The 25,446-nt window shown below is 49.1% G+C and overlaps 3 protein-coding genes across 3 annotated transcripts; 1 reads left to right on the top strand and 2 right to left on the bottom strand.

Annotated features, from left to right (window-relative positions):
• Positions 1-204: 204 nt before the first annotated feature.
• Positions 205-675, top strand: BJ212DRAFT_408460 (uncharacterized protein). The gene has a single exon (XM_041343132.1). It carries the CDS (start codon positions 248-250, stop codon positions 485-487), a length of 240 nt encoding a protein of 79 aa, XP_041185425.1. The 5' UTR covers positions 205-247; the 3' UTR covers positions 488-675.
• Positions 676-5,022: 4,347 nt separating this feature from the next.
• Positions 5,023-5,668, bottom strand: BJ212DRAFT_1489138 (uncharacterized protein; the record flags this gene model as incomplete). The annotated part of the gene is made up of 6 exons (XM_041341401.1): positions 5,023-5,040; positions 5,093-5,113; positions 5,187-5,410; positions 5,469-5,500; positions 5,559-5,592; positions 5,656-5,668. The coding sequence occupies 6 exons, from the start codon at positions 5,666-5,668 to the stop codon at positions 5,023-5,025; spliced, it is 342 nt and encodes a 113-aa protein (XP_041185424.1).
• A 624-nt stretch (positions 5,669-6,292) lies between these two features.
• BJ212DRAFT_1406977 (uncharacterized protein) lies at positions 6,293-6,839 on the bottom strand. Its single transcript, XM_041337428.1, has one exon. The coding sequence runs from the start codon at positions 6,828-6,830 to the stop codon at positions 6,609-6,611; it is 222 nt and encodes a 73-aa protein (XP_041185423.1). The 5' UTR covers positions 6,831-6,839; the 3' UTR covers positions 6,293-6,608.
• Between the last annotated feature and the right edge of the window lie 18,607 nt (positions 6,840-25,446).

Below are 25,446 nucleotides of genomic sequence, written 5' to 3'. Positions count from 1 at the left end.
TATGATGTAGTATGGTGGCCTCTTGCTGTATTCTTCCTGGCGGCTGCTGCCTTCCGTGAGTTACCAATCTACAATCTCAACACTTTCTTTCTCTGACCAAACAGTCCTCACGCTCCCTTCCTGAAACCAGCCAATGGCGTCGGCGACACCCCACCACTACCATATTACCTGTACGTTTCTTTCACCAGAACTTATACACGCGTCCTTATTCTCATTCTATAGGTATTGCCTCGTCGGAATCGCCGTCATGTTCGCAGGCGTGCTGTACTGGGCTGCATGGCGAATCGTACTGCCCAAGGTATTTGGCTATGAGCTTGTACCGAGGAAGGAGAGATTGGACGACGGGACTGTTGTCACTGTAGTGAGTGTTGGCGTTTTTACTCTGTGTTTACTGGTTTTCGGTGTCTCCTGGTTTTGCTCACGGATCTTATTTTCAAGTTTTCGAATAAGAAGATGCAGTGATTCGGGGTTTGATTGGAAGTGCTAATAAGTTGATGTTTGAATCAATTCAATGCGATGTTGTGGTGATGTTCGTGTGTATAGTTGATGAGAGTTTATGTATGCGGTACATAAGTATAGTACCAGAACAATTCCTCCGCCACTGGCAGTTCCGAGTCCTGCCCGGTATCGTGACTCTTCTGAAGTTCTTGCCAATAACACCTGCATTGGCCACGTCACCAGTCCCGTTGAAATTCTGGCCTCTCATGACATTTTCCGCTTGAATCGATGAACGCAACAGTGCTGTCAGTGGTGGAAACTGATAATTGGTTGATATGTGTAAGTCTACGTGGTCTTGAGATGCTGCACACCCCAGAACTCTCTAAATGTGTAGCACCAGCGTACGATACAGAGGACTGTCAACAGGCACAGCGACACAGCAAGAGCGATGCAACCTTGCAGTAGGTAATGCACGTCCAATGCTAGCGTATTCGTCGTCGCAATCAAGTTTTCCACGAGCAGCGCACGCCGCCGCAATAGTTGCGCCAATATCGGAGGAGTGTGTCGGTTTTCTGCGAGAGGCGCTCAACGGCGGTGATCAGTTTCCTACAAGCAGCGTAATAGATGCGAGAGTTGTGCTAACGTTTGAGGAGAAGATGTCTGTCGTCTGTGCAAGGCGTTCGACAGTGATGATCAGAGAGTTTACGAAGTGCTTCCTGCCCAAGCTGTCACTTTCTGGAGATCTCCTTGATTTTGAAACGAACCGTTACCTTAGGTTGTCACCTCAGAAAGCACCGTACCCTTCGCCATCTTGACCATGCCATCGGTCCCAATTTGTCTTCTGAGTATGTTTTTTCTCCGGTGTGCCCTTCATTTGGCCACCTAATCTATCTGTAGCGACTCGTTGTGCTGCGCGGATGCTCCGCCTGGGCAGTCATAATCTTACCGAATTCTTCTCAACTACAGCAATTTGCACGTTTGGCCCCACGTTTATACCAACTCCCTCCCCTAAATCCGTGCCAAACTCCCGGGCTATCTGCAACTACCGAGTCAATGCTTCGCTCTCAAGATGGCAGGAATGCTTCAGAGTCAACAGCACATATCTTACATCATACTTCGGAAGTATATCGATAAGCACTATCGATAAGCACATCGCCCATCGCGGTCATCTGGGTCCAACTGTCCATCTTCTCTCTTGGTATGGCTCTGCATTCTCGGCTTAACATCGCTCTGCGTATTCTTGACTTGGATTAGCCCCAAATTACTAGCACTCCATGTCCAACTCCAGAGCATTCGAGTTGAGCGCACCGCGATGACCTTGGAGCCTGTTACGGACGTCATTTAGCACCGATGGATGCAGATGTGGCTATCAGTCAATTGCACCGACTGGAGTCTGGACACAGATGGCTGCATTACTGTCCGATATGGCATCTTTCATTTTCAATTATCTTCGAGGTGGATCGGTTGGTACGGCCCGAGATAGGAAACTGTTGGAAGGTGTGTTATCACAGTTATATGGGGGATGTTTGGTTACATGTGTCAGATTGGCCGCTCGCCCGGTTTCGACTGGGAAAGTGTTGCCACTACACGATAGCTGATAAGACCCCTATCCCCCCAGTCATCTTTACTGCGTTAAATAGTACTGATATTCTTATTTGTGCGGCAGTGCACACAGGTCCTAGGGTATATAAACTGCTAGTCTAGCCCGATGAGACGGTAAGTACCATCGAAATCAGGTCTCGCATCACAGGCCTTTTGCACTCAACTAGCTACCATCTCTCGTCCTTTGATCGCCCAAACTCCGACTGAATAAACACCTAGAAGTTCCAGACTTTGCCGCAGGGTGTCTATTTCCTGGATGTCCTCTCAACCTCAGCCACGAATTGACCGTTCTTCTACCGTTCGTATACTGAACGGTCTTTCAGTTAATCTGACTCTTGTCTCGAAGCGATCAGTTGATGGTGAATGGGACTATTCAACTGGTCGTAATCCCCCTCCATCTGTGCCTGCAGGTCGGTTGAGTTCCGAGATTTTACTCCGAGATAGTTTTGGTATGTCATCTACCTCCATATCATGAGCTAAGAGCTAATGGCTGGCAGGCCCTGCTGGTTCCGAGGGATGGTTTACATATAGAATCGGGAATTCGGGCCAAATAATTGGGATGCGTTTTGCCTGCCCCATGTGGTCGGATAATTGGGCAAGGTGGTTTCAACCTTCGAACAGCCAGACAATCACTTCCGCCACACTCTTCCCCCTCCAGTTTAATCTGAGTGGCCCTTTGGATGGTACGCAACTCCGTCATAATAATAATTTGATAGACTTGGTTGATTGTGTAACTAGTGCAATTTGCTGTTGGACTGCCTGGTTCCCGTATACGCACACGCATTGCTCGTCATCTAGGGTTTTCACTGGCAGGCAATCAGATTTTGGATGATGGTGGGACCGAGGATATGATTGAAGAAATAGTGGTGACAGATATTCCTGTTGAAGAGGTCGATGATGAAGCTTCCCACTGAACATCCATGTGATTCAGATGTGTGCATTTCCATTAGGACACCCTTTTTGTCAGAACTTCTTTTCTCTGTAGCGATGATTTCCTGTAACTAAGTATGTATCGTATGGGCCCAAATGAGTCGAGGACGGATTTAATAGTACTCTTACAGAAGGTATGGGACGAGGTCATGCTACCCATCGTCAATGTTCTTCAGCATGACCTAAAATTACGGCGCCGGTCTCGAATATGGCTGTGTCCGACAGCAGCCTTCACATTCATTTCTCTCCATGCAGCTCACCCCTTTCGGATGAAGGCAGATCACTCTGGGCGGGAACTATGCCTGGAGGATATCTACGTCTGCTCTTACACACCAACTTTTTCGGCTTTGATGAGATCTCGACAAGCGATGAAAACGTCTGACATTCCGTCACTTGCAGCGATCGGACAAAGTCAACCGGGTTCAGGGCAAGGCACGGTGCTCGCCGCTGTCAACAGTGAGCCCAAGCTTGTCCGTAAACTCGTTCCTCCCAATGTCAAATTCACTAGTATTGCTGGTGACGAGACCACACTCGATGCCTTACGATGCAACACTTGGGTGCACCTCGCGTGCCATGGCAAGCAAGAGTCAAGACCACGATCAGCCTTACAATTCACGTTTTTCCATGAAGGATAAACCTCTCACGCTGCTTGATATCACGGAGAACCATGCTCCACAAGCTGAATTTGCATTCTTGTCAGCGTGTCATACCGCCGTTGGCGATGAAGAAACACCCGACGAAGTCATCCACCTTGCGGCTGGTCTGCAGTTTTCAGGGTTCAAGAGTGTCATCGGCACTCTGTGGGTGGTCGACGACGCTGTCGCAGAGCACGTTGTTGAAGCTTTTATGAGAACATGTTCGAAGATTTGGAGGACAGTGTCATGGACTGTACGAGGGCGGCAAGGGCACTGAACCATACCACGCACGCTGTGAAGAAGAAAGTGCCACTCGAGCAGCGGATTGTTTTCATTCATAATGGTGTGTAGCTCATCTCGCGTTGCTTTGTGGTATGTATAATTTTACCAGCCATTGATTTTATCTTGTCACTCAGTCAGCTCCTGGATGCCACAGTTCCAAGAGGTGGTCCCACCTCAGGACATTGGACACCAGTTCAGTCCTCATTCATGGCTGTAACAACGACACTTGTCTTGCATACTGGATTCGAACAAGTTTATCGGTTGGTATAGTAGTGGACGTCATTTCACTGTTGTGGCTGAGTATCAACCTGTAATCGAGTCTGTTAATGCTCCTATTCGAGCTGCTTGCCCAGGAAAACACCAGCTTGCCACTTCTGACAGCAAAGAATTGCTTGCCTTGCCAGTGTATGGATGACCAGACCAGTGGCAGCTCATCGCATGTACGTCGACGTGAGCTGCGGAACGCCTCATCACACTTGTCCTGGCCAAAAGTATGTACCTCCACTGCCACCGTCATCCTGCTGCATCCAGCGTCCCAAGACAATGAGGACGGTGCTCCTCGTGGAGGCGGAGTCACTTCGTTGAGGAATGTTTCACGTAAGTGCTCCCACCAATTATACTAAGACCCGTGCGTGTTCTGCATGCAGATCCGCAGTCGCCTCTCCTCACAACGTGGTCTGTAGTTGCAGTAGCTGCGATTTCTAGAACATTTCAGAAGAACAAGCCGTCGAGTGTAAGATCAGCTCATCAAGACTCCATGCGATGATATTGAATGACGAGGTCATTCAATATCAAAGTATGGCGTCTCGAGCTGATGCTCCAGTCTCGAGGCCAACCATAATGTGAGGAAATGGAACTACTCAACTTTCCCCATTACCTGGGTCGCGATAGTCCTTTCTCCTCTTGTCCGGAACGTGTTTGTCACCAGTGTATCGGGTTTATTTAGTTAAACCGGGGTGGACTTACTCGCGCTGACGACCTCGGCTCTTGGCGCCGAGGAAGCAGACTGATTTCTGACGATGCCACCCCGGACCCGGCGGGCACTGAGGGGCAAACGGGATGGAACGCTAGCAACGCCTGCAGAACAGGGCCAACGTTCCACGTCCCGAGCCACCACTAGGTCCCGACCTGGATGTCAGCGACCACCGATGCCCTGAAGGTTGCGTAATGTCAGCGGCGGGCTATAAGATTAAAGTGGAACGTACCCTCTCGTCTCGTGCCCGAACCTACGAACATCGAGAGTGTTGAGTTGACGTGGGCCGGGGTGCCCGATCCATGGTGCGGGCCAGTGCAACCGACCGAGGAGGTGCTGAGGAGGTGAACAGGGCGGAGAGGTATCGAACACCCGAGAGCCCCGGCGAATGTGGCCAGCAGACGCACTTGAAGAGGATCGGGCGGACCCAGGTCCTGTCCACTGTGCCGTCCACGCCGCGAGCGACGCCCATGAAGGGCAGCAGCTATATTGTATCGTTCCATTATGTTGTCTTGTTGCGTTCTTGAATCTTGGAGGTTTGCTTCAACACCTGAGCGGTCGACATCGGTTAGTAAGGCAGGTAAGAATGTAGCGAGAACAAAACATACACTTTGCGTCTTGTGAAAGCTCGCCGCTAGACCTGTGCGCGATTAAGAGAAAGTTAGACATATACGGAGCACTATGAGCAAGAAACATACCATGTGGCGTCAGGCGGGCAGGACCAAAGTAGCGCTGGTGGCGGAATGACAAGATGTCATTAGGATGCCATGTACCTCCAAGTCGCACGCCACATACCTTGCTCCAACATCCGGCATGAGATTATCACGCAAGAAGATGAAAAAAAGCTGTGAAGATGAAAGAGAAAGAGAAAGAGTGGATGAGGGAGTGAAACACGACTGAGGAGGTTTATATAAGACAGCACGGCGGCTGACATTATTTGGTTGTCGATATTCGACGCGTCCGAGACGCGCCGGTCACATGATGTAAAACCATTTGATCAACGCCAGGCACGTCCAGAAATACATGTGCCATGACATCATTGCACAAAGGGCAGTTCCGCGATGCCCTAGGACTTCTCTACACCTGCTGGTTCATTTATATTATTCTAGTGAACGTTTAACCAGTCGTCGACGGCATATGATCATGATGTAGTCGGCGATTCCCAACAGTAGACTGGTGTGGCACAGCCGGGTCTCTCCCGATCGAGTACGATTCGTCGGCAAGGTACCCTTCCATAACACCCTCCTTTTACATACATCTCCGCCTCTTGTCATTGCGCCCGTGCACCACCCATGCAAGACTCCACCAACATATCCGAAATTGATGTGATGATGCAGTGGCAATGCATAAACGAGGCTGAGGGTTTGTCTCGAAGAGCTGGGACATGAGGTGGTAAGGTCAGACATTGATATTGAAGGAACTGTATCGATACCATGGATTGGACGTCTGTGATGGATATCCGCATGAGATCTGATACAGTGACTTCTCCTACCTCTCCATTATAAATATCACAAGAATGAACTTGAAAAGTTCATACTCTCGCCTGGGTTACTCGTGAGTAATAGGGTGATCAGATTCACGCCTGTAATTGCTCGGCACTCACTCATCGATCTGTCCTCCTGCATCTCTCGCATCAACAGTCTTCCAAACTGCCAGTTTCATTGATGAGCCAAGGCTTTACGAAGGCTTTAAACAAGACATCCTCGACCGTTGGAAGAGGTGTTGGACCGTTTTGATACCCCAGCCCATTATACTCCCACCCCAAGTAAGTAACAGAACTTGATAGCGATCTTGCCCTTCGGGTGGGAATGGTTTTTTCGTGTTGGTGAGTGAGTTGACTGAGCGTGCTTTTTCGCCTCCAGCTCTCCGAGACGCGTGATCAGTTCTTCTTTTGACCAGGATTCATAGTTTGGTGGCATCATGCGGAAATGTGTTTTGGAGGGTATAAAACGGTACAAGTACATGATCATGTAGCAAGCTCTGCTCCAAAGTTCTTGACTCGGAGCCAATGCTTGTGCCTGTCCGGGCCGGGCCGTAGTAACCCCTTCTCAGGTTTCTTTGAATTTCAATCACTTACTTTCACTCTCCTGCGACACCAAACCCTTATATTCAACCAACTGGACCCTATCACAATCACAGGGTCTACGCATTATGGGCTAATCCATGCAACGCAGTACCGCTAATGATACTGAGTCTGTATTTGGCCTCTTTTTCATGAAGCAGCCAAACCCTCTGACCTGCATCCAAAACTACTGTTAAAGATCATGTAGATGAGTACTTCATGACATTTCTGCAATGCCTAGGATCAATGGCTCGTCGGAGGGCCAGATGAAACGTCAAACCAAGATGTTTCATTGGCTTTTCACACAGCTGGTCAATACCTCGTTCTACAAAGTTGGTGCGTGCCAACATGATATGAATCACTTGACGTGCAGAATTCTCCATGATATCAAGCATGCGCCAATATACTGCATACTTACCAGAATACACCTTGATGATGCACCCCCCGATGCATGTCCGGCCTCTCCCTCCATGACTGCAATTCGCGTTGACAAAGGAAGAATTGAACCCCTGGAACGCGAGACCATGTCCTCAAGCTCTTCATCGCACTCGGGGTTAGAGAACATGACATGTTCCCGCTGCTTCACACCCTGCGAGGGACTGGCCTTTCGACATTGAGCAGCCGGCTAGAGGATCTTGAAAGAGAATTTTCATGGAAACATTGTGCTTACTTGCCCTCCCACCATGAATTACGGGGTGTTCTACGATGACAACAGATTGAGGATTTGGATTCTGAATCCGAATACGAGAGCACATCGTGTCTGACTCCATTCAGCAAGTTGTCTATCTCGTCCACGCTCACTTCGTGTTACCATTGTCGTACATTGTGTACCAGTGACAAGATAAATATGAGGTTGGAGGTCACCGCAAAGGCAATCATAGCGCAGGTAAAGATTTAGTGCAGTCTCGGTATCCGTATCATACATAAAGGACGGTTCAAAATACATCAGAGGGAGTAGGTAGAGCACATCAACAAGAGCCCGTCGAGAGATGTAAAGACATGCAGCTTGTGAATAATGAGAAAATCATGGGCTAATGGCGATCATCTGTGTATTCAAGAGAAATACAACCAATAAAGAGCCAGAAGCGAGTCCAGAGTCCAGGGTGTCTTATCATGGCATGAGGGTGGGAGGGCGTTGAAGCTGTAGCTGCGGTAGCATTGCCAACATCAGGTGTGGTGGATGAACTGCTGACTGCAGCCTGTGGTTGCGAAGATACCTGGGTGACATTGGGCTTTTGAGGCCGTGAGCTGCCCGTAGTAGAGTTCTTCGAGGGCAATGGTCTTTTCCGTTTCTCCCTCGCGCAAGCATTTCTCTACGTGATATTAGATGGAGTTGAACGTCCGAGAAAAAAAAAGAACATACACGTTTACCCTTTGCATATGGAACCTCAACGACTTGGCTGCGCCCTTGCAACTCAGTGCCTTCACCACTTCGTCCGCGCCGATTCAAAAGGTTTCGAGCCCAGTCGAGAGGGGAGGACAGTGACGTATCATGAGAATTGGAGGGGCTGAGGTGGAATAAGTGACGAAGAAGTGTGCTTTCTTGCGGTTCGGAGGAGGAGCGGGGGCGGCTTTGTGCAGAGAACTGGAAAAACGAAGTTGCAAAAAAAGAAAAAAACGACACTAATATTAAGAACATACTCGAGAACCATCCGGTGGGACTCCATCGAAAAAACCTTGGGGTGTCCGATAAGCGGGCGGACGTCGCTGGACTGGACGTCGTGTAGCATCAGACTAGAATATATATGTTGAGCACGAGGAGATCTTTAATGAAGGTGTCACATACATGGAGTGCCGACTTGTTGGCCTGGTAGAGCACGTTTAGTTGTGAGAATGCAATACAATGAGACATGCCTGTCAACTCATCTTTGGGTCCAAAAGAACATCAGCAAATCACTTTGCTTCTGTGGGCTCTGTACAGCTCTGTACAGAAGGGACCAAGCTGTGGCCAGCCATTTTTTGGTGGTGGGAAAAAAAGTGTTTTACTGATGAAGGTCGTCGAGGCCAGCCTCTCTAAGGATTGCAGCAACATCCCATGTGTACGCCTTTGTGTTGCAGCAGCCAGTAGCTAATCGCTTTCCATCCGCAGAAAATGACACACAGTACACTGGCCCTGCGTGCTGGAGGGATGAACAATTAATGGGTTGTCCATTGTCGAGGTTTCACAATCGCGCTGTTTTGTCTGACGATGCGCTTGCGAGGATGCGATTATTCTGTGATATTGCAATGGCAATGACAGGATCAGTGTGCTCATCCAGCACTGCGATTTGTTCCCACTTGGTTGTGTTCCACGTCCTAATCGAGTGATCGAATGATCCGGAGATAAGCGTTTTTCTGTCCTTGGTCCAAGCCAGGCAAGTAACTTCCTGTGTGTGTCCTTTGAGAGTAGCAACAAGCTTGCCTGCCTTTGTGTCCCAGATTTGAATCGAGCACTCGCGTTTTTCAGTCCCTGAGGACCTCTCCGATCGGTGGCTACGGCCACCAGTCCCAATCAAGGTCATGTCTGGTGAGTAGATGACGGCCCACACTTCTTCATGCCCCGTCACGATTGCGAGGATTATCTCTCCGCTTTCCACGTCCCATTGCCTTGCAGTCCCGTCAACAGATCCGCTTAACACTCTCCGACCATCTTGACTCCAGCAAACAGACCACACTTTGTCTGTGTGCCCCGTCCATTTCGCAATGATTTTGCAGGTGTTGATGTCCCACAATCTCACAACTCCATTATCACTCCCGCTAACCACTTTCTTCCCATCCGGAGACAACGCCATACTCACCACTTCATTTTCTCCGTCTCTCCAGTCTTCTCCTATTTGTTTCCCGCTCTTCAAGTTCCACACTCGCAGCGAGCCATCCCATGAACAAGTGATGATCCGCTGTCCACCTGGCAGGTGTATGACACGCAAGACATGATCAGTGTGTCCTTCAAATTTCTGGTGAGGCGTAGTTACTAATGTCTCTTTCGGTTTAGTGGTGGATGCAACCATGCCTACTACCAAGTCCAGCACCATTTCAGCTTTCATCGATCACATTCGAAAATCAGCACTTACAAGGACAGCAGCGATGGGCGGGCAGCAGGGAATAATGACTGTTTTGGTCAAGGAAGAGTTGAATCCCCAATTGCTTCTTGGTACTTTGTACATGCTTTATCCTCGTGTTCCCTTCACAGCATGGGCTGTGCAGCTGAAGCGCCAAGAATCATCTGTCTCTGGTCACATTCCGTGACTCTCAGTCGACATTTGCAATATACGACATGCTCATCACATACGCTGCTCCGGTTCAGGCATTCAAGTCTACACTCTCCGCCTCGTTATACCATCTTCTGCCTTTGTCGTTTACCATACCCAGCGTTTTCAGTTACTCTATTCAAATCCTACAGGTACGTTCATCCATCCGTCACATTCTCTCATGTCTACTTTGAAAACATACTCTGCCTATCGCTTCTCTCTCCTGATGGGCGACTGGACTGATTATTGTTTGTAGATGGTCACACAAAGTCAAATGACGGAAATACTGATATTCGGAAACGCCCATTCGTCGCCCACCACTGTATCCCTAACCATCTACGTAGCATGTATCAATCCCACAACCTGCCCCAGCATCTTCTCACACGCATATAATCCATCGGAGAACTTGCAACAAACACAAGGATCAGAGTCAAAGGAGGTGATTGAGAGGTGGTAAGATGGGCAATAGAGGTGATGCTGCATTTACCGAATTCGAAACTACGAGGACGAAGGAAGGAGACGGCACTGTGTACAAAGTATCCGCTCTTGTGGCAAAGACAACCAACCACGCACCGGACGCAGACGTTTTCAGACCCGTAAGTGGCGCTAAAGGGAAGGCGCTTGCGGTGGATGAAGGAACTGGCGATATAGAACAGGAAAATAAATCTGTCCGTCCAGCTCTCTTTCTACACCACTCAACGAAGAATCCGCCCATATATCCGAAATTGATGCGATGATGCAGTGGCGATGTATAAACGAGGCAAAGGACCCAGGGTTTGTTTCGAAGAACTGGGACGTGAGGTGGTGAGGTCAGACATTAATTTCGAGGGGACTGTATCGATACTCGCACCTGAGGCCTGATCGCTGAGCCTTGCCCAAGAATGACGCAATCAATGTCATCGTGCACGACCCCAAGGAGTCATTCGCATACTGCCTACGCCTGATGTAGAATGGCGCGCTAAGAGAACCATGGAAAGCACGCTAGTTTCATAGAGGCTTTGAATCATTTGTTATAAAAGCGGCTCACTGGGAGTCAGAGCGGCCAGGACGGTTTGATCAACTCCCGATTTCCAAGAGACGTGCTGCCGATACGAAGAAACAATAATTGATGGTGAACGCAAGATCAGCATCGGAATCAAGATTCAATCATCAGCACCGACATCATATAGACTGGTGTGCAAGCAAGTCTCACCCGAAGTCCTTCTGACTCCCAAACGTGGGCCCGTCAAGATCCTACAGCCAGCTTTTCTTGGAATTCAGTACGAGTTCATATACTGCGCGCATGGCATAGCGAGCACCCTATCATAAGTGACTTCGGCATAAAACATTTGCGACGTGCATGAGTTGTGGCAGTCTCGAACCGAACTCTGATAATATTCTTTCGTAAACATCTCCAGGGTTTGGTTCAAGTCTCCCATGGACAGACAAATAGAAGGAACAATTTTGTTCCTTCTATCGAAATTGGGGATGAGGATGAGGTCGTGAATCGTACGCGCGTAAGTTTATTTATAGATGTCTTCTTGGGTCATGCGGCAATCCCCGACGAGTTAGAAAGGATCGCGATATTGAACTGATCGCTGCATGGAATTGCATTCAGCCATGGGTCCAAAAACCAAGTGTTGACCCAGTCCACGTATAATCCTCGCGCACCCAATGATTATTATTCATGATCACATCAAAAAGACATACTGAATAAAATCAACATCAACGAGTCATAGAACTCCTCGCACGTATACTTTCACCAGCATAATATATCCAGATAGGGAAGGGTATACCGATGACGATGGCAAGACCTGCAAGAAGTGAATTACCCCCTCCATAACCAAGCGCAGCGAACATTTGCTGTCCAAAGAGAGGAAATGCGAACCCGAGGAGTGAGCGGAGTGTCTGACATTGTGAGGTGTGTTCAGTCCATGAAAGATTAAAAGTAGGTGAAGGTAAGGGCGGAAGACTCACAGAGGCAGCTGCGATAGCGCTCGCAGCATATGTGAATGCATCTACGAGGTATAGTTGAATGGCAAGACTTCAAAGAGGTTTAACAGGTATGAACGACATTAAAGGAGCGTGCTCACGAAGCTATCATTATGCCAAATCCAAAGATAGCGGCGCCGACGATGGGCATCATGAAATGAATTTTGGCTTGGGCAGACCAACCATACCAACTAACGTATATCAGGTTAGAACCGACAGAAATAGAAACGTCCATCTCACAATAGTCCCACAGGGACGATCAACGAGCCGAGTATTACAGCGGGGATGCGCATCTCTGGCTTACCCTTTCCTCCATTTTTCTCAGCAAGCTAGATAGTATAAGTGGTTGAGCAATCGCGGTAGAGTTAGAACGCATCTTGACATACATATAAGTATGTCTTGTTGCAAATCCTCGCGCCAATTATGGTGGCAGATAGGAACCCAACGCCGATTCCGATATACGGCAGACCTCCTGTTCCGATGCTGAAGTGATACACGATCGAAAAGAGATCTGGGCGTAATTGTTTAATATCCGTTCCTGTGGAACTGAGCGTATGTGACCTTACCGGGAAAAGTAGTGAACATCAAGTAGTAGATACCTGAGACACGGTTTTAGTGCAAGTCCAAGGACTTGTGTGGTATGCTACTACTGACCGTATATCCTAAATAAATGATATCAATCAGCTGTGTGATAGTAAAATCAACTTACAAAGCCATGTATAAACTGAGGATGAAACATATGAAACTGCGAGTCATTATTATGACGGGTCGTTTGAGGTTGATCCATAAGTAAGCCCATTTGTTCATGGTGAAGGCGGGGTGTATCGTAGCTGCCTTTTCGGGATCCAGAGAATTTTTGTCACGGCGAAGCCGAATCACTGGGGCATAAGATTCCCTCATGAGAAGGATACCAGGTACTGCAGCAATGCCACAGATCGCAACAACGACAAAGAAAACATCCTGTATACCGACTGACTCTGCGATGAAACCTCCCATGACGGGGCCGACCACGGGACCTTGCGAGATGAGTGTGAACTTGCGTCAGGGTGGCAGATTGTGAAATGAACCTATCAGGGGTCCGATGAAGTACAATGCCATAGCAGAGGCACGATCACGTTCAGAGAAAAGGTCACTAACGACGCCTCCGCCGATTGCTACCGGTGTACTCCCCACAAAACCAGCTTTACAGAGTGAGCAAACGCGTGACAGCAGGTTAGATGACACACCTAGAAACCGAAAGACAAGGAAAGATGCGGTATTACGTGAGAAAGCGCAACCGAGATTAAGCACGAGGAAAAGGAGGTTCGCCAAGTGAAGGACCTTGAACTGAATCAGGCAGATGGTTCCTTGAAAAGAGGACAACGCACCCACAAACGACCATATACTTCGGACAAGGGCGCGGCAAACAAAGGACCGATAGCGAATGAGAGAAGGAAGATGCTAAGAGTCAACGCTGTGACGGTTGGACTGGTTATATTGAATTTGATGGCCACGTCTGGCAGACCAGGTGCCATGATAGAACTTGCCAACGGAGTGACAAAAGTGTATAGCGCAACCTGACAGGATAACGAAATTAGTCCACATGGTTAGTACATATCTCTTATGGAAGAACTGACGATTGCAGTGGTTGTCCATTTTTTTGCAGGAGGCCAATTCCTGGGGTTGAGTGGGTCGTGCTGCCATTCATCCTCTGACTGTTTTTCATGAATTTTACGTTCGAGGTTGTGGTCTGGGATGGTGGAAGGGACATGAACATGAGGGTCGTTAGAATCATGATTTAAGGGGATATGGACTCCTGGAGGAGATGCCGACATGGAGCAGGGTATACTGGGAGGAGGGGAGAATTGGACTCTCACTTTTCTGCGGGCCCGAGGAAAATGCTGTTAAATAGATGATGAATTAATTATAGCACAGTATGATTACGCATTGACTATGACAGGCGCGGCCGTTGGACGAGGGGAGGATCAGGCATGGGGGACACACATTCCTTATATATAAAGAAGACGAGTCCTGCATTTAGCAGGTTGAAACCAAGTTCAGACTAGTCCAACTCCAGAGGGGTCCACAGCCAACGAGGTGCCCGAAAAGCATGGCGAGTTTATATGATCCACATGAGGGTTTCCCAACGGACAAATCAAATCTGGATAATGAGCGGCTAATATGGTAATAGTTCTTGGCAGATACGCCTGGTCCGTGCATTCAACAACCGAGTTCGACGAACCATAATTTCCTGCGGGTTTCGAGCTGGGACTGGGATTTGAGGGAGTTTTGCGACTTTTGACATTTCACGAAAACCATCTCGATGTCTTTGCCCACCACTACCGATGTCGTGCTAGTCGACACCATCCAGCTTAAGGCAAACATTGGCCCAGATTGCTAGGGACGCCTGCGCGAACAGCCCATCTCCTTTCTCGAGAATCCGACAACGTCGTAGACTCCATCCACTATGACTCTCACAAAAGCCATCTCATCGCCCTCGCCATCTTATGCGGATGTTCGTGCACTCGTGCATGAGGTCACCCAGAAAGCATTCGCTCTGACTGAAGAGAATGTGGACGCCGCGCGTGTCGTCATCGGCCTTCGAAGCAGATTTTACTTGCGAACGACTTTGAAGTTGAGGTGATTACACCCAGGGGCAAAGATAGTTTGCAGCAGGCTGCAAGGGTATCTGTCAAAGACCTTGTCATGCCCGTGCTGATTAGTGTCAATCCGCCAGGACGCCTTGCAAAGCAGAGGGTAATCACAAACATCACATTCTACGAGAAATCTGGTATGTACCAAGTGGACTACTCGACAATCATCAAACAGATATCAAAGGCATGTACTCTCTTTCTCCAGTCACTTATTCAACAGCGACGATACCATGACAGGAAATCGAAAATACTGCATACCTCACGCTCCAGAAATTCGTTCTACACATCGTCCACAGCTCATGTCTTGCATCTGACGCCATCGAAGGTGTAACAGCACGATCACAGAAGCCCAGTGTACATGCCTTTCGCTCACTCTTCTGGTGTTGAGATGGCTCGGTACCGCGATGCATTCTGATGATTGCGATAAGACCATGTAGGAAATGTGCGTAACCAAGCTCGGATAATATCGTCCACATCCTACCAACCCCTGGCACGACATCTGGTCCAGATATGCATATGGATGCATGACGTGGATTTACCTAGCGATGGACTATATGTCAACTACGTCGACATCCGTGAAGAGAGAAAATCAACTTCTTTGGCTCGACGGGTGGAAAATCGCTCACACTCCCAGTTTCGACAGAGACACTGTGGGTTAGATATCGCAGGACTCGAGAATATTGCCCACAGCCGGTCTTCGTCTAATTGGATTTGCTTCGAGACATGTCCGGCAGAAAGTTTCAATCTTGGCATATCCAGCCCATCCGCCCCGGTCTAACGTCTCCGCTAGCTGTGGCGATCGTACGCTATATCAGAACGGTACTTGCTGGCTTTTGCTGTGATATTGCAAGGACATTGTCAACTGATCGCCGTACGGAATTGTGTATAGCTCAGTCATGATCCAACAACCAAGTGTTCACCAGTCCATTCCTTACAGCAGATCATTCTTGCACACCCATATGATCATTACCCATGATCACGTCGAAAAGAGTGTCGTACAGAATAAAATCAAAATCAACTGATAGAAGTGGAACTAAACACAAAGCAAAGTCTCAACGTTGTAGATAGAATCGCTGACCACTGAGGTACAAACAAGCCGGGAGAATAGGATTATAAGGTGTGGGTATAGAGTCCGGGAACGAAAAAGAAAATCCAGCTATGATGACGAAGTTGAACAACCAACATCAACGAGTCAAAGGACTCCTCGCACGCATACGTTCACCAGCATAATATATCCAAACAAAGAAGGGTATACCGATGGCGATGGCAAGACCTGCAAGAAGTGAACTACCCTATCCACCACCAAGCGTAGCGAACGTCTGCTGTACAAATAGAGGAAATGCGAAGTCGAGGAGTGCGCGGAGCATCTGACATGGTGAGATGTTTAGTGCATGAGAACGCAGGCGAGATTGAAGGTAAGAGTAAGAGTAAGGGTGGGAAGACTCACAGGAGTAGCTGCGATAGCGCTCGCAGCACATGTGATCCAAAGCCATGCATAAACTGAGGATGAAACATATGAAACTCCGAGTCATGATCATGACGGGTCGTTTAAGGTTGATCCGCGAGTAGGCCCATTTATTTATTGTGAAGGCGGGGTGTATCATAGCTACTCTTTCGGGGTCCAGAGAATTTTTATCTCGGCGAAGCCGAATAACTGGGGCATAAGATTCTCTCATGAGAGGGATACCAAGTATTTGAGTAACAGCGCAGATCCCGACGACGATATAGAAAACAACTGACTCATTGATGGAGCCTCCCATGATGTGGCCGACCACGGGACCTTGCGAGATGAGTGTGAACTTGTGTCAAGGTGGCAGACCGTGAAACGGACCTATCAAGTATCCTACAAAGTACAGTGCCATAGCGGAGGCACGGTCGCGTTCGGAGAAGAGGTCGCTAACGATGCCTCCGCCGCATGTTACAAGTACACTCCCTACGAAACCATCTTTGGAGGGTAAGCGAAGGTATGACAGCAAGTTCGATGACGTACCCAGAGACCAAAAGACGAGGAAAGTGGTACTAGTAGCAAACGATGAGAAAGCGCAGGCGAGATTAAATAGGAGGAATAAGATGTTCGTTAAGTGGAGTACCTTGAGCTCATTCAGGCAGACAATTCCCTAAAAAGAGGACAACGCACCGGCAAACGACCATGTACTTCGGACAAAGGTGCGGCGAATAAAGGGCCGATGGTGAATGAGAAAAGGAAGATGCTGTGAGTCAACGGTGTGACGGTTGGATCGGTTATATTGAATTTTGTGGCCAAGTCTGGCAGACCATGTGCCATAGTAGAACTTGCGAATAGCATAACAAAAGTGTATAGCGTAACCTGACAGGAAAACAATGTTAGGCCTCATGGTCAAACATGTCTGACGGAAGAAGCTGACGGCTGCAGTGGTTGTCCATTTTTTTGCGGGAGACCAATTCCTGGGGTTGACTGGGTCGCGCTGCCATTTATCCTCTGACTGTTTTTTCAGCATTATATGTTCGAGGTTGTCGTCTGGGATAGCAGTGAGGTCATGAACACGAGAGTCATTAGAATCATGATTTTGATTTGATAGGGGAATATATATATATGCTCCTGGAGGAGATGCTGACATGGAGGAAGGGAGGATTAGACTCTCACTGATCTGCGAGGGAAATGCTGTTAAATAGGTTTATAGCACAGGATTACGCATTGCCTAGGAACTTTGACTTCCAGTTTGATTCCGCGGTCTACGAGGTGACCGAAAGGCATGGCGAATTATATGATGTACACGAGTAACCAGCAAGTCTGTGTTTGACATAACGATCGGCTAATCATTACGGGAGTTCAAAGTTGATTTTGGAGGCTGATTTGGACATGATTTGGACGTCGAATTGGACTTGGATTTGGACGCTCAAAAACGTCGAAATCCGATTTCAACTTTGACATCCCTCGATTTCGACCTGATTTCGACGGATTTGACACCACCGTTTTCACTTTGCCGTGTCGTATTGGGGATGGCAGAGGGGTCATGAACATGAGGGTCATTAGAATCATGATTTAGGGGACTGGAGGAGATGCTGACATAGAGCACGATATGCTGGGAGAAGGGAAGGATTGAGCTCTCACCTATCTGCGAGGGAAGTGCTGTCCAATAGGTTGATGACATAGTATTACGCACTGAAAATGACCCGGACAGGCCGCGGCGTGGCCATTAAACGAGGGAAGAGACCTCTAGATAGACAAGACAAGTCCTGAGTTTAGCAGGTAATATTAGTACAACTTTGATTCTGCGGCCAACGAGGTGCCCAAAATTAAGCATGGCGATGAGCACTTGGCGAGTTAGATGCATGAAGATGAGTGACCGTAGCGTGTTGTGTGAGGCATTCCCAACGGACAAATCAAATTTAGATAATGAGCGGCTAATATGGTAGTAGTTCTTGGCAGCTACGCCATGAAGGTGGTCCCACTCACGAATTCGAACAACTGAGTTCAACGACGCCGACGACAGCGACGAACCGTAATAATTCACCAGTTTCTATCAATTTCCTGCGGGTCTCAGGCTGGTTCGACGACGACGCTTAACAAGGTTCCTCGGTTGCGAAGAGTGTGGACGCCAAGAAGTTTCATTTCATGGCCGAGGATCAGCTTGGAATCGAGTCTGCACCTACTCCCTCTATCAAGAGCTTGAAGAGCAGATTCGAACAGCTTGCTCAAGATAATACAAGCAAGCCACTCAAATCAAACCCAACTACATCGCCTCGCCAGCAGCAACAGCGTAAGGATGGCTCTCACGTCCAACATCGTGAGCTGCGGAATGCTTTGCCCAACTCTGATTCGAGTAAGCGTGCACCACCACCGCCTCCACCATCCCGCTCAGCCAAGAAACCAATTATGTCACCTGCTGTTTCGCCGTTGTTGAGACCTGTGCCAGTGCCAGCAGCTCTCAGATCACCACGCGCGAGTCTAGAACACTTGTCAGTGTCTGGCCAGGACGATGACGATGTTCCTCGTGGGGGTGGAGTAGCATCATTGAGGGAACGTTTCGCGTAAGTGTTCCGTGCTATATCACCGCCAGCTAGCTCCATAAAATGCTACCTGTGTTAGAACCGCAGCCACTTCTCCTCACCGAACTCCAACAAAACCAGCGAAACGACCTTCCCTTTTACTCACTCAAAGCGACTCCAACGTCCTAGACTCCACTCCTCTACGCCTGTCTTCTCAGCCAGTATTAAGTCCGGAAGATATTCCTTCTGACGAATATCTTGACGCACCCGAATCGCCCCGTATGACCGGCGTCGTCTCTCTTAGAAATCGTTTCTCGTGAGTACTTATGCCTCTACATTCGAAACAAAAGTGCTGATATCATTCAAGTACATTAATTCTCCCTACACCACAGTCCACACCTAAACACCTTCCACGCGATGACAATCTCACATCACATTCAGAACCTAACATTCTTGCACCCAGTCCACCAATAACCCTCCGGCGTCCACCACCACCACCCCCGCCCCATCGTTCCGCTCTATTTGACAGTGGCGATGATTTCCTTGATCATCCCAGCTCAAACTCTTCGTCAAGACACAGTCCCTTCTCTGATGACGAATCCGAGTCTTCACTCCCACCTGCAATCACCTTTCGTGGAACTCATTTTCGTGGGTACTCAGGCAGCTCAAGCGACAGCGTAGCAAGCATCTCCCCTCCACACAAACCTCCTTCACGCCCAAATCTTACAGTCCCCCCTCCTCCCCCTCCACGACGCGCTGGAAACGAAAATAGCCGCAATTCGTCAGCCAGTTCAACTCCTACACCCAGCAGTCCCCCTCCCCTCCCCTCACGTCGTCCGACTCCAGAAGATATCCCAGATATCCCTCCTTCCCTCCCCGCACGCCACAGCATGAACATAACCATACCCAACGACTTCATTTCCGACCGTAAACCCCTCGGAAGCAGTAAACTCCCACCACCACCAACCCGTACCATCGCACCAGGCGACAAACTCCCTCCGGCACGACGCGCACACACCCCTTCATCAGACGAAGAATCCGGTGCAGAAGAGGGAGGCGATGACCCACGCATGCTCCTTCCGGACGCGAGTCGTGCTTCCCGTCGTCCACCCACCCTACGCACTCCAAAAATGCACGTGCCTGCATACGCGGCCCAAGTCCTAGTAGCTGGTACGCGCGTGCTCGTCGCTAGCCACCACCACTTGCGCTGCTTCGATGTTGCACGGCACGTTGATGTGCCGATATGGGTGGGAGATACCAAGGAAATGGGAGTGCGCGATGCGAGAGTGACTGCGCTTGAGTTCCGGGCTGGGAGTGCGGGTAGTGTGGTATGGGCTGGGACGAAGGAAGGTCATTTGATCGAACTCGCTATGGATTCAGGAGAGGTCATCGGATCAAAGTTCGGTGTCCATGCGGGTGTCGTGACGCATATATTCCGACACCGCAACGCAATGGTCAGCGTAGACGAAAGCGGGAAAGTGCTCGTATTCGAACCGACAGCTGTATCTGGCTCCGAAGTTCCAAGTCTCACATTTACTGCCCCACGCGTGTACCGCATCGCAGAAAAACAAGAATTCGTAAAGTTACTTGGGGGTCTTCTCTGGACGAGCTTACGCAGCGACACCAACGGCTCTGGACCTACTACAGTACCCATAGTCAGGATCTACGACGTCTTCGCCCCAGGCAGCATCTCACGCACCGTGAGTGTCCTTCCGAACGCCACCCATCACGTTGGCGCAGTCACAAGCGGCACGCTCCTCCAATCACATGCGGGGTTCGCCTATCTCGGGCACGAGGGTGGATTCATCAGCATCTGGAATCTAGCTGCAGGACCTGAGTGCACAGATGTAGTCAAAGTGAGTTCATCGGACGTGCTGAGTCTCGAAGGCGTCGGGACGCGTTTGTGGGCTGGTGGACGCACGGGCGTTATATGCGCGTATGACGTGTCATTCCGCCCTTGGGTCGCGACGAACGCATGGAACGCGCATTCTGGATTACCAGTCATGCGTATATTCGTGGATCCGTGGTCTATCGAGAAGGAGGAGAAGTTGAGTGTGGTGAGTGTTGGTAGAGATGAGCAGATGAAGTTTTGGGATGGCTTGTTGGGGATTGATTGGATTGGTGTGTGCTGCGTTTTGTTTTATGGATTTGGGCTGATGAGTCGGGGCAGGCAACGAACTCTTGAAGCGTGAGCGTGAATTCAGCACTTTCCGCACTATCAACGTCCTCGTCGTTTCCTGGAACGTAGACGCTGCCAAACCTGACGCACTCACCGACGACTCGGCAAATCTCACCTTCCTAAACGACGCTCTCACATCCGTCTCGCCGGCACCTGACATCATCTCTTTTGGATTCCAAGAGCTCATCGACCTAGAAAGCCGCAAGATGGCTGCAAAGACTGTATTACTGGGCGGAAAGAAAAAAGGCGAGGAGGGCAAAATATCAGAGAAAGTGACTTCGAGTTATAAGCGGTGGCATGATCGACTTGTGAAAGAGGTTCGAGCGCTTGCGGAGGGGTATACGGTGATACATACTGAAAGTCTCGTCGGGCTTTTCACGTGCATGTTCGTGAAGAACTCGGAGAGGGCTGCACTGAAGAATGTAGCGATAACGACGATCAAGCGGGGGATGGGTGGGAGATATGGTAATAAGGTACGCATCGTGTTTTTAGTTTTGTTGAAGGCATGCCGATAATATTGATGCAGGGAGGCATCGTCGCACGGTTTGTAATTGGTGATTCATCGATTTGTTTCATCAATTGCCATCTTGCGGCCGGGCAGCATCACGTAAGACAGCGCAATGCAGATGTGACTGCGATGTTGGAGGAAAAGTCTGTGTTTCCGTCGTCGGATGCTATTGAAGAGTCTCTTGCGTACGTCGGTGGGGGAGATGGGTCCATGGTTCTAGATCACGAGATCGTCTTCGTGCGTTCTATCCCATCCTTTCCTTGAATTTGTCCCCGATCGTTTCTTAGCTCAATGGCGACCTCAACTATCGCATCGACCAACGCCGCGACGCCGTCATCTCCTCCATCCAATCCGGCGACCTCGAAGCCCTGCACACCCACGACCAACTCCTAAAAGAAATGAAACACAACCGCGGATTCCGTCTCCGCTCCTTCCACGAAGGACCTCTCACCTTTTCCCCCACCTACAAATACGACCGTCGTTCCAACGAATTCGACACGAGTGAGAAAAAACGGGTGCCGGCGTGGTGCGATCGCGTGCTTTGGCGTTCGAGAGACCCGGAGCGCGTGAAGCAGCTGCATTATAAACGATACGAGGCGAATGTGAGCGATCATCGACCTGTGAGCGCTGCGTTTGCTATGACTGTTAAGAGCGTGAGGTTGGATGCGTGGGCGAAGGAGAAGGCGATTGTGGAGGAGGATTGGTTGGGGACGTTGGTGGAGCTGTTGGCTGATGCGAGGGAATTCTATGTCGAGCAGGCTTTGATATAGGATGAGGTGGGTGTCATGACCATTTGGTTTTTGTATGACTTTATGCATAGACTTTTATAGGACTATTTTACATGTACCATGTCATCGTTTCGAGATGTAATTTGTATTGGTATTGTTAGGGAGGAGTCGTATACATAATTAGAGAGCACATCCACCCTTATGGAGGCCAGTTGAAATAGAACCGCTTGGAGAAGGAATTTGGATACAGTAACTCGGAAAAAGAATACAAAAAATAAATCATGAACGAATCTGTCAATGCCAAAGCCCACTCCATCGGTTCCCAGCCTGAGTATGCGCAGATCCAAAACTAGCAAACGCCCACGTACCCGAAGACCCCCCAGCCATGGAAGCAGGCCGCAAGCCCACTCCCACAAGCAAAGATTGTCTTGATCTCCCGCTTGGATGCACGGCGACGTTAACGTGCAAGACGCGCTTCATGAGCTGCTTGACACGGCTACTCACTCCAAAACGTTTCGGTGGCTCGGGTTCGGCGCGTGGAGCGTACGATAGCGTGCTGAAGTCTGGAAAACTATCATGCGAGCTCGAGCTGTATTTGCCGTTTGGGGTGCTGGCTTTGAAGGAGGAATGCGTCTTCGTGGGTGATTGTGGGGATGGTGTGAAGGATGGAGGTGCGGCGGTGATGGCGGGTGTGGAGGGGAGAATTGGGGAGAGGATGGATGGAGGGGTTTTAGGGGGAGACGTGGGTCCACGTGTGTGCGTCATTGGACTTGAAAGGCCCATGTTGACGATGGACCACTGATCGCTAGAGGAAGATGAACGAGTGAGGGTTGGAATGTTTTTTTATGTGCGTACGGTCGTTCGAACCAGCCGGTCTTCTTCAGTTCGGCACGAGCAATGTTGTTGAGTCTGTCAAGTGGACTGTCGCTGGAAAAAAGCTACTAGACGTTGGTTAAATAATGAGACGCTGAACAGGTTTCACAAACCATCTTGGTCATTTCGTCGCATGGTGATTCATCCTATTGAGATTTGTCAATGCGATCTATGTTGAGATAGATATGGAAATACCAAGGCGATCGTATCATCACAGGTATAGAACGCATTGTCATACGAGGTAATTCTGGTGAGGCTCTTGCTTGTTTCAGATGACGCGCATGAACGGTTTCCAATCGTCGATACATCGGCGAGTTCGTCATCATCGTAGATGTAGCTGACGTCGAAGAGAGAGGGCTCGCGACGGGGATAGCGAGCATGCTGAATCTGACTTTCCTGACTGGAACGACTCTGATGCATAGGTATAATGTTGGCCCCTAGCACGTATAGTGAGACTACATACTGTCTGGGGCCTGTGTATCTTGATGGTGTTTACCCGGAAGTCTTTGCGTGACTCGCGGGAGGAAGGATTGTCGAAAGCATCAGCAACTTTACCAAGGAGTTTGAACGCGTCTTCAGCGGCAGCCATTTGTCTCGTCGTTCCAGAAGTTCAGGACAAGAGAGGGCTAGGGTATTTATGTGCATAGGGCAGTCAGCCTCACCTAGTCGTTCCAGCAAGTCAGCCGCCAAGGGGTTGGCTGACGCCCGAGGCTGTTGGCCAACCATCGATAAGTAGGGTGAATCATATAGAGCCCGCAACATAATCAATTCGATTATCGCTAGCAGAATTTCGTGCAAAGGACCCCAAGTTGGAAACGTCAGGCCTGCTGCCAGTACGTCCAAGTTAGATGTTCGAACTCCGCTTTACTACCACAACGCACCATCCTCCACTTAGTGAACCAAACCCTGCATGCAGCTGTTCAACGTTCAGGTGGCATTCTTTGCTCCCTGTTACCTTGAATTTCACCCTCCTTGTTTGAATTTGGAGGCAAAGTGCTAGCTGACCTCAAGGTACCACTCAAAGTTGCAGTTGTGTTGATTTTCTGTGGAACCCCGAGGTCAGCTTTCAAACATTAGAAGACTTGTTGGAACTTCGGTGTTACAGAGGATGGTTCTATTGGCGTGCCATATAAGACGCGGCTGCTGCCTTAGACCGTTGAACATTCTCAATGCCTAGCGCCCCCGATTTTGTAAGTAACGCATTTTCATATTGAATGATTGTTGCTGGAATATTGCAGAGTCCACCAAGGCATCTCGGAGACAACCTGAGTATCGGTCATGATGCACCATGAGGTATTAGTATGTTCTACAAAATGCAAGCACCCATACTGGTAACCGGCGGCTTGGTGGCTATAGATTGCGTCCACAATGTCATATGTTTTTTGCTCTCAAGATGGTCGGTCTGTCCTGTTCCATGCTGTGAGGAGGACCAGAGGTTGCCGGGTTGGTGTTGGTAATGACTTGAAACACCATGAAAACAATAACCAAGTCCTTGAAACAGACTTTAGACTACAGCACGAATCACCGCCGGCATCGGGTGCTATTGCGTCTACTACGTCATGCTGTGTTGCTCTGCATTAACATCCTACTTGCGGTTATTTCCTCACGAGTACCATGGCTTCATTCCACGGCGTTATTGATCTTCAAAATAGAAGCAGATATAAGATTGAAAAAAAAGGCCATACGACGGAGACAACATAAAAATCTTATTTTAGTTCAGACAACCTGACCGAAGCCGAGCACATTCCATTGAACGCACCAGAACACTCCTGGGGTATTCCTCATCGCCTGGATCTCAAACAGAACTGCATTTGCTATTCAACGAAACCTCTTGGCAGAAAAGGCATTGGTCAGAAACGCGCGTGTGCGCTGCATCGTCGGTCCGTCGAAGTACAACTCAATACATTCGAAAGCCACCGCATCCCCCACCTCAACGTTGTCAACTTTGCGTTTCCATCCAAACCGTTCGTCGTGGATACTGAATCGAAGACAGTTTCCTCTGCGATCCGCGTATACAACTACATTTAATGGTTGTCAAGGTTTGACACTAGCACGAACCGCGCTCGTGGTCGTCGGTCACTGCTCGACCTACGGACGGATCACTTTGCTCACGGTCAATTGTAAACAGGGTGTAAAGAGTGGGCCTCAAATACATTGTCTATTTGCAGAGGACTGGACGGTCAAAGGACAAGATTATGCCATTATTATATCTCCCGAGTTACTACTGTGGGCACAGTATATCGTCAAAGAGCCTACCGAAGGGGAGTCCTTGTACTAGAACTTTGAAATGGACATCAGCTTGAGATTCCGGAAGTCAGTTCATGCTATGAACAGATGGACTATGTAGATCTAGGGGCTCTAGTGACAATTGGCGGCGAATAATTTTCTCAGACCACATCTCAAATACGATGGCGTTTGTCAGGAAGTTTCAGCATT

Source organism: Suillus subaureus, assembly GCF_016647635.1.
Source record: "Suillus subaureus strain MN1 chromosome Unknown BJ212scaffold_234, whole genome shotgun sequence".
Lineage (NCBI taxonomy): Eukaryota > Fungi > Basidiomycota > Agaricomycetes > Boletales > Suillaceae > Suillus > Suillus subaureus.
This window is presented reverse-complemented; position numbering and strand designations above follow the sequence as displayed.

Bases quoted from the DNA above. Each gene is read 5' to 3' on its own strand.
- BJ212DRAFT_1406977 (XM_041337428.1), bottom strand. From the start codon at position 6,830: ATGATCATGTACTTGTACCGTTTTATACCCTCCAAAACACATTTCCGC.
- BJ212DRAFT_408460 (XM_041343132.1), top strand. From the start codon at position 248: ATGTTCGCAGGCGTGCTGTACTGGGCTGCATGGCGAATCGTACTGCCC.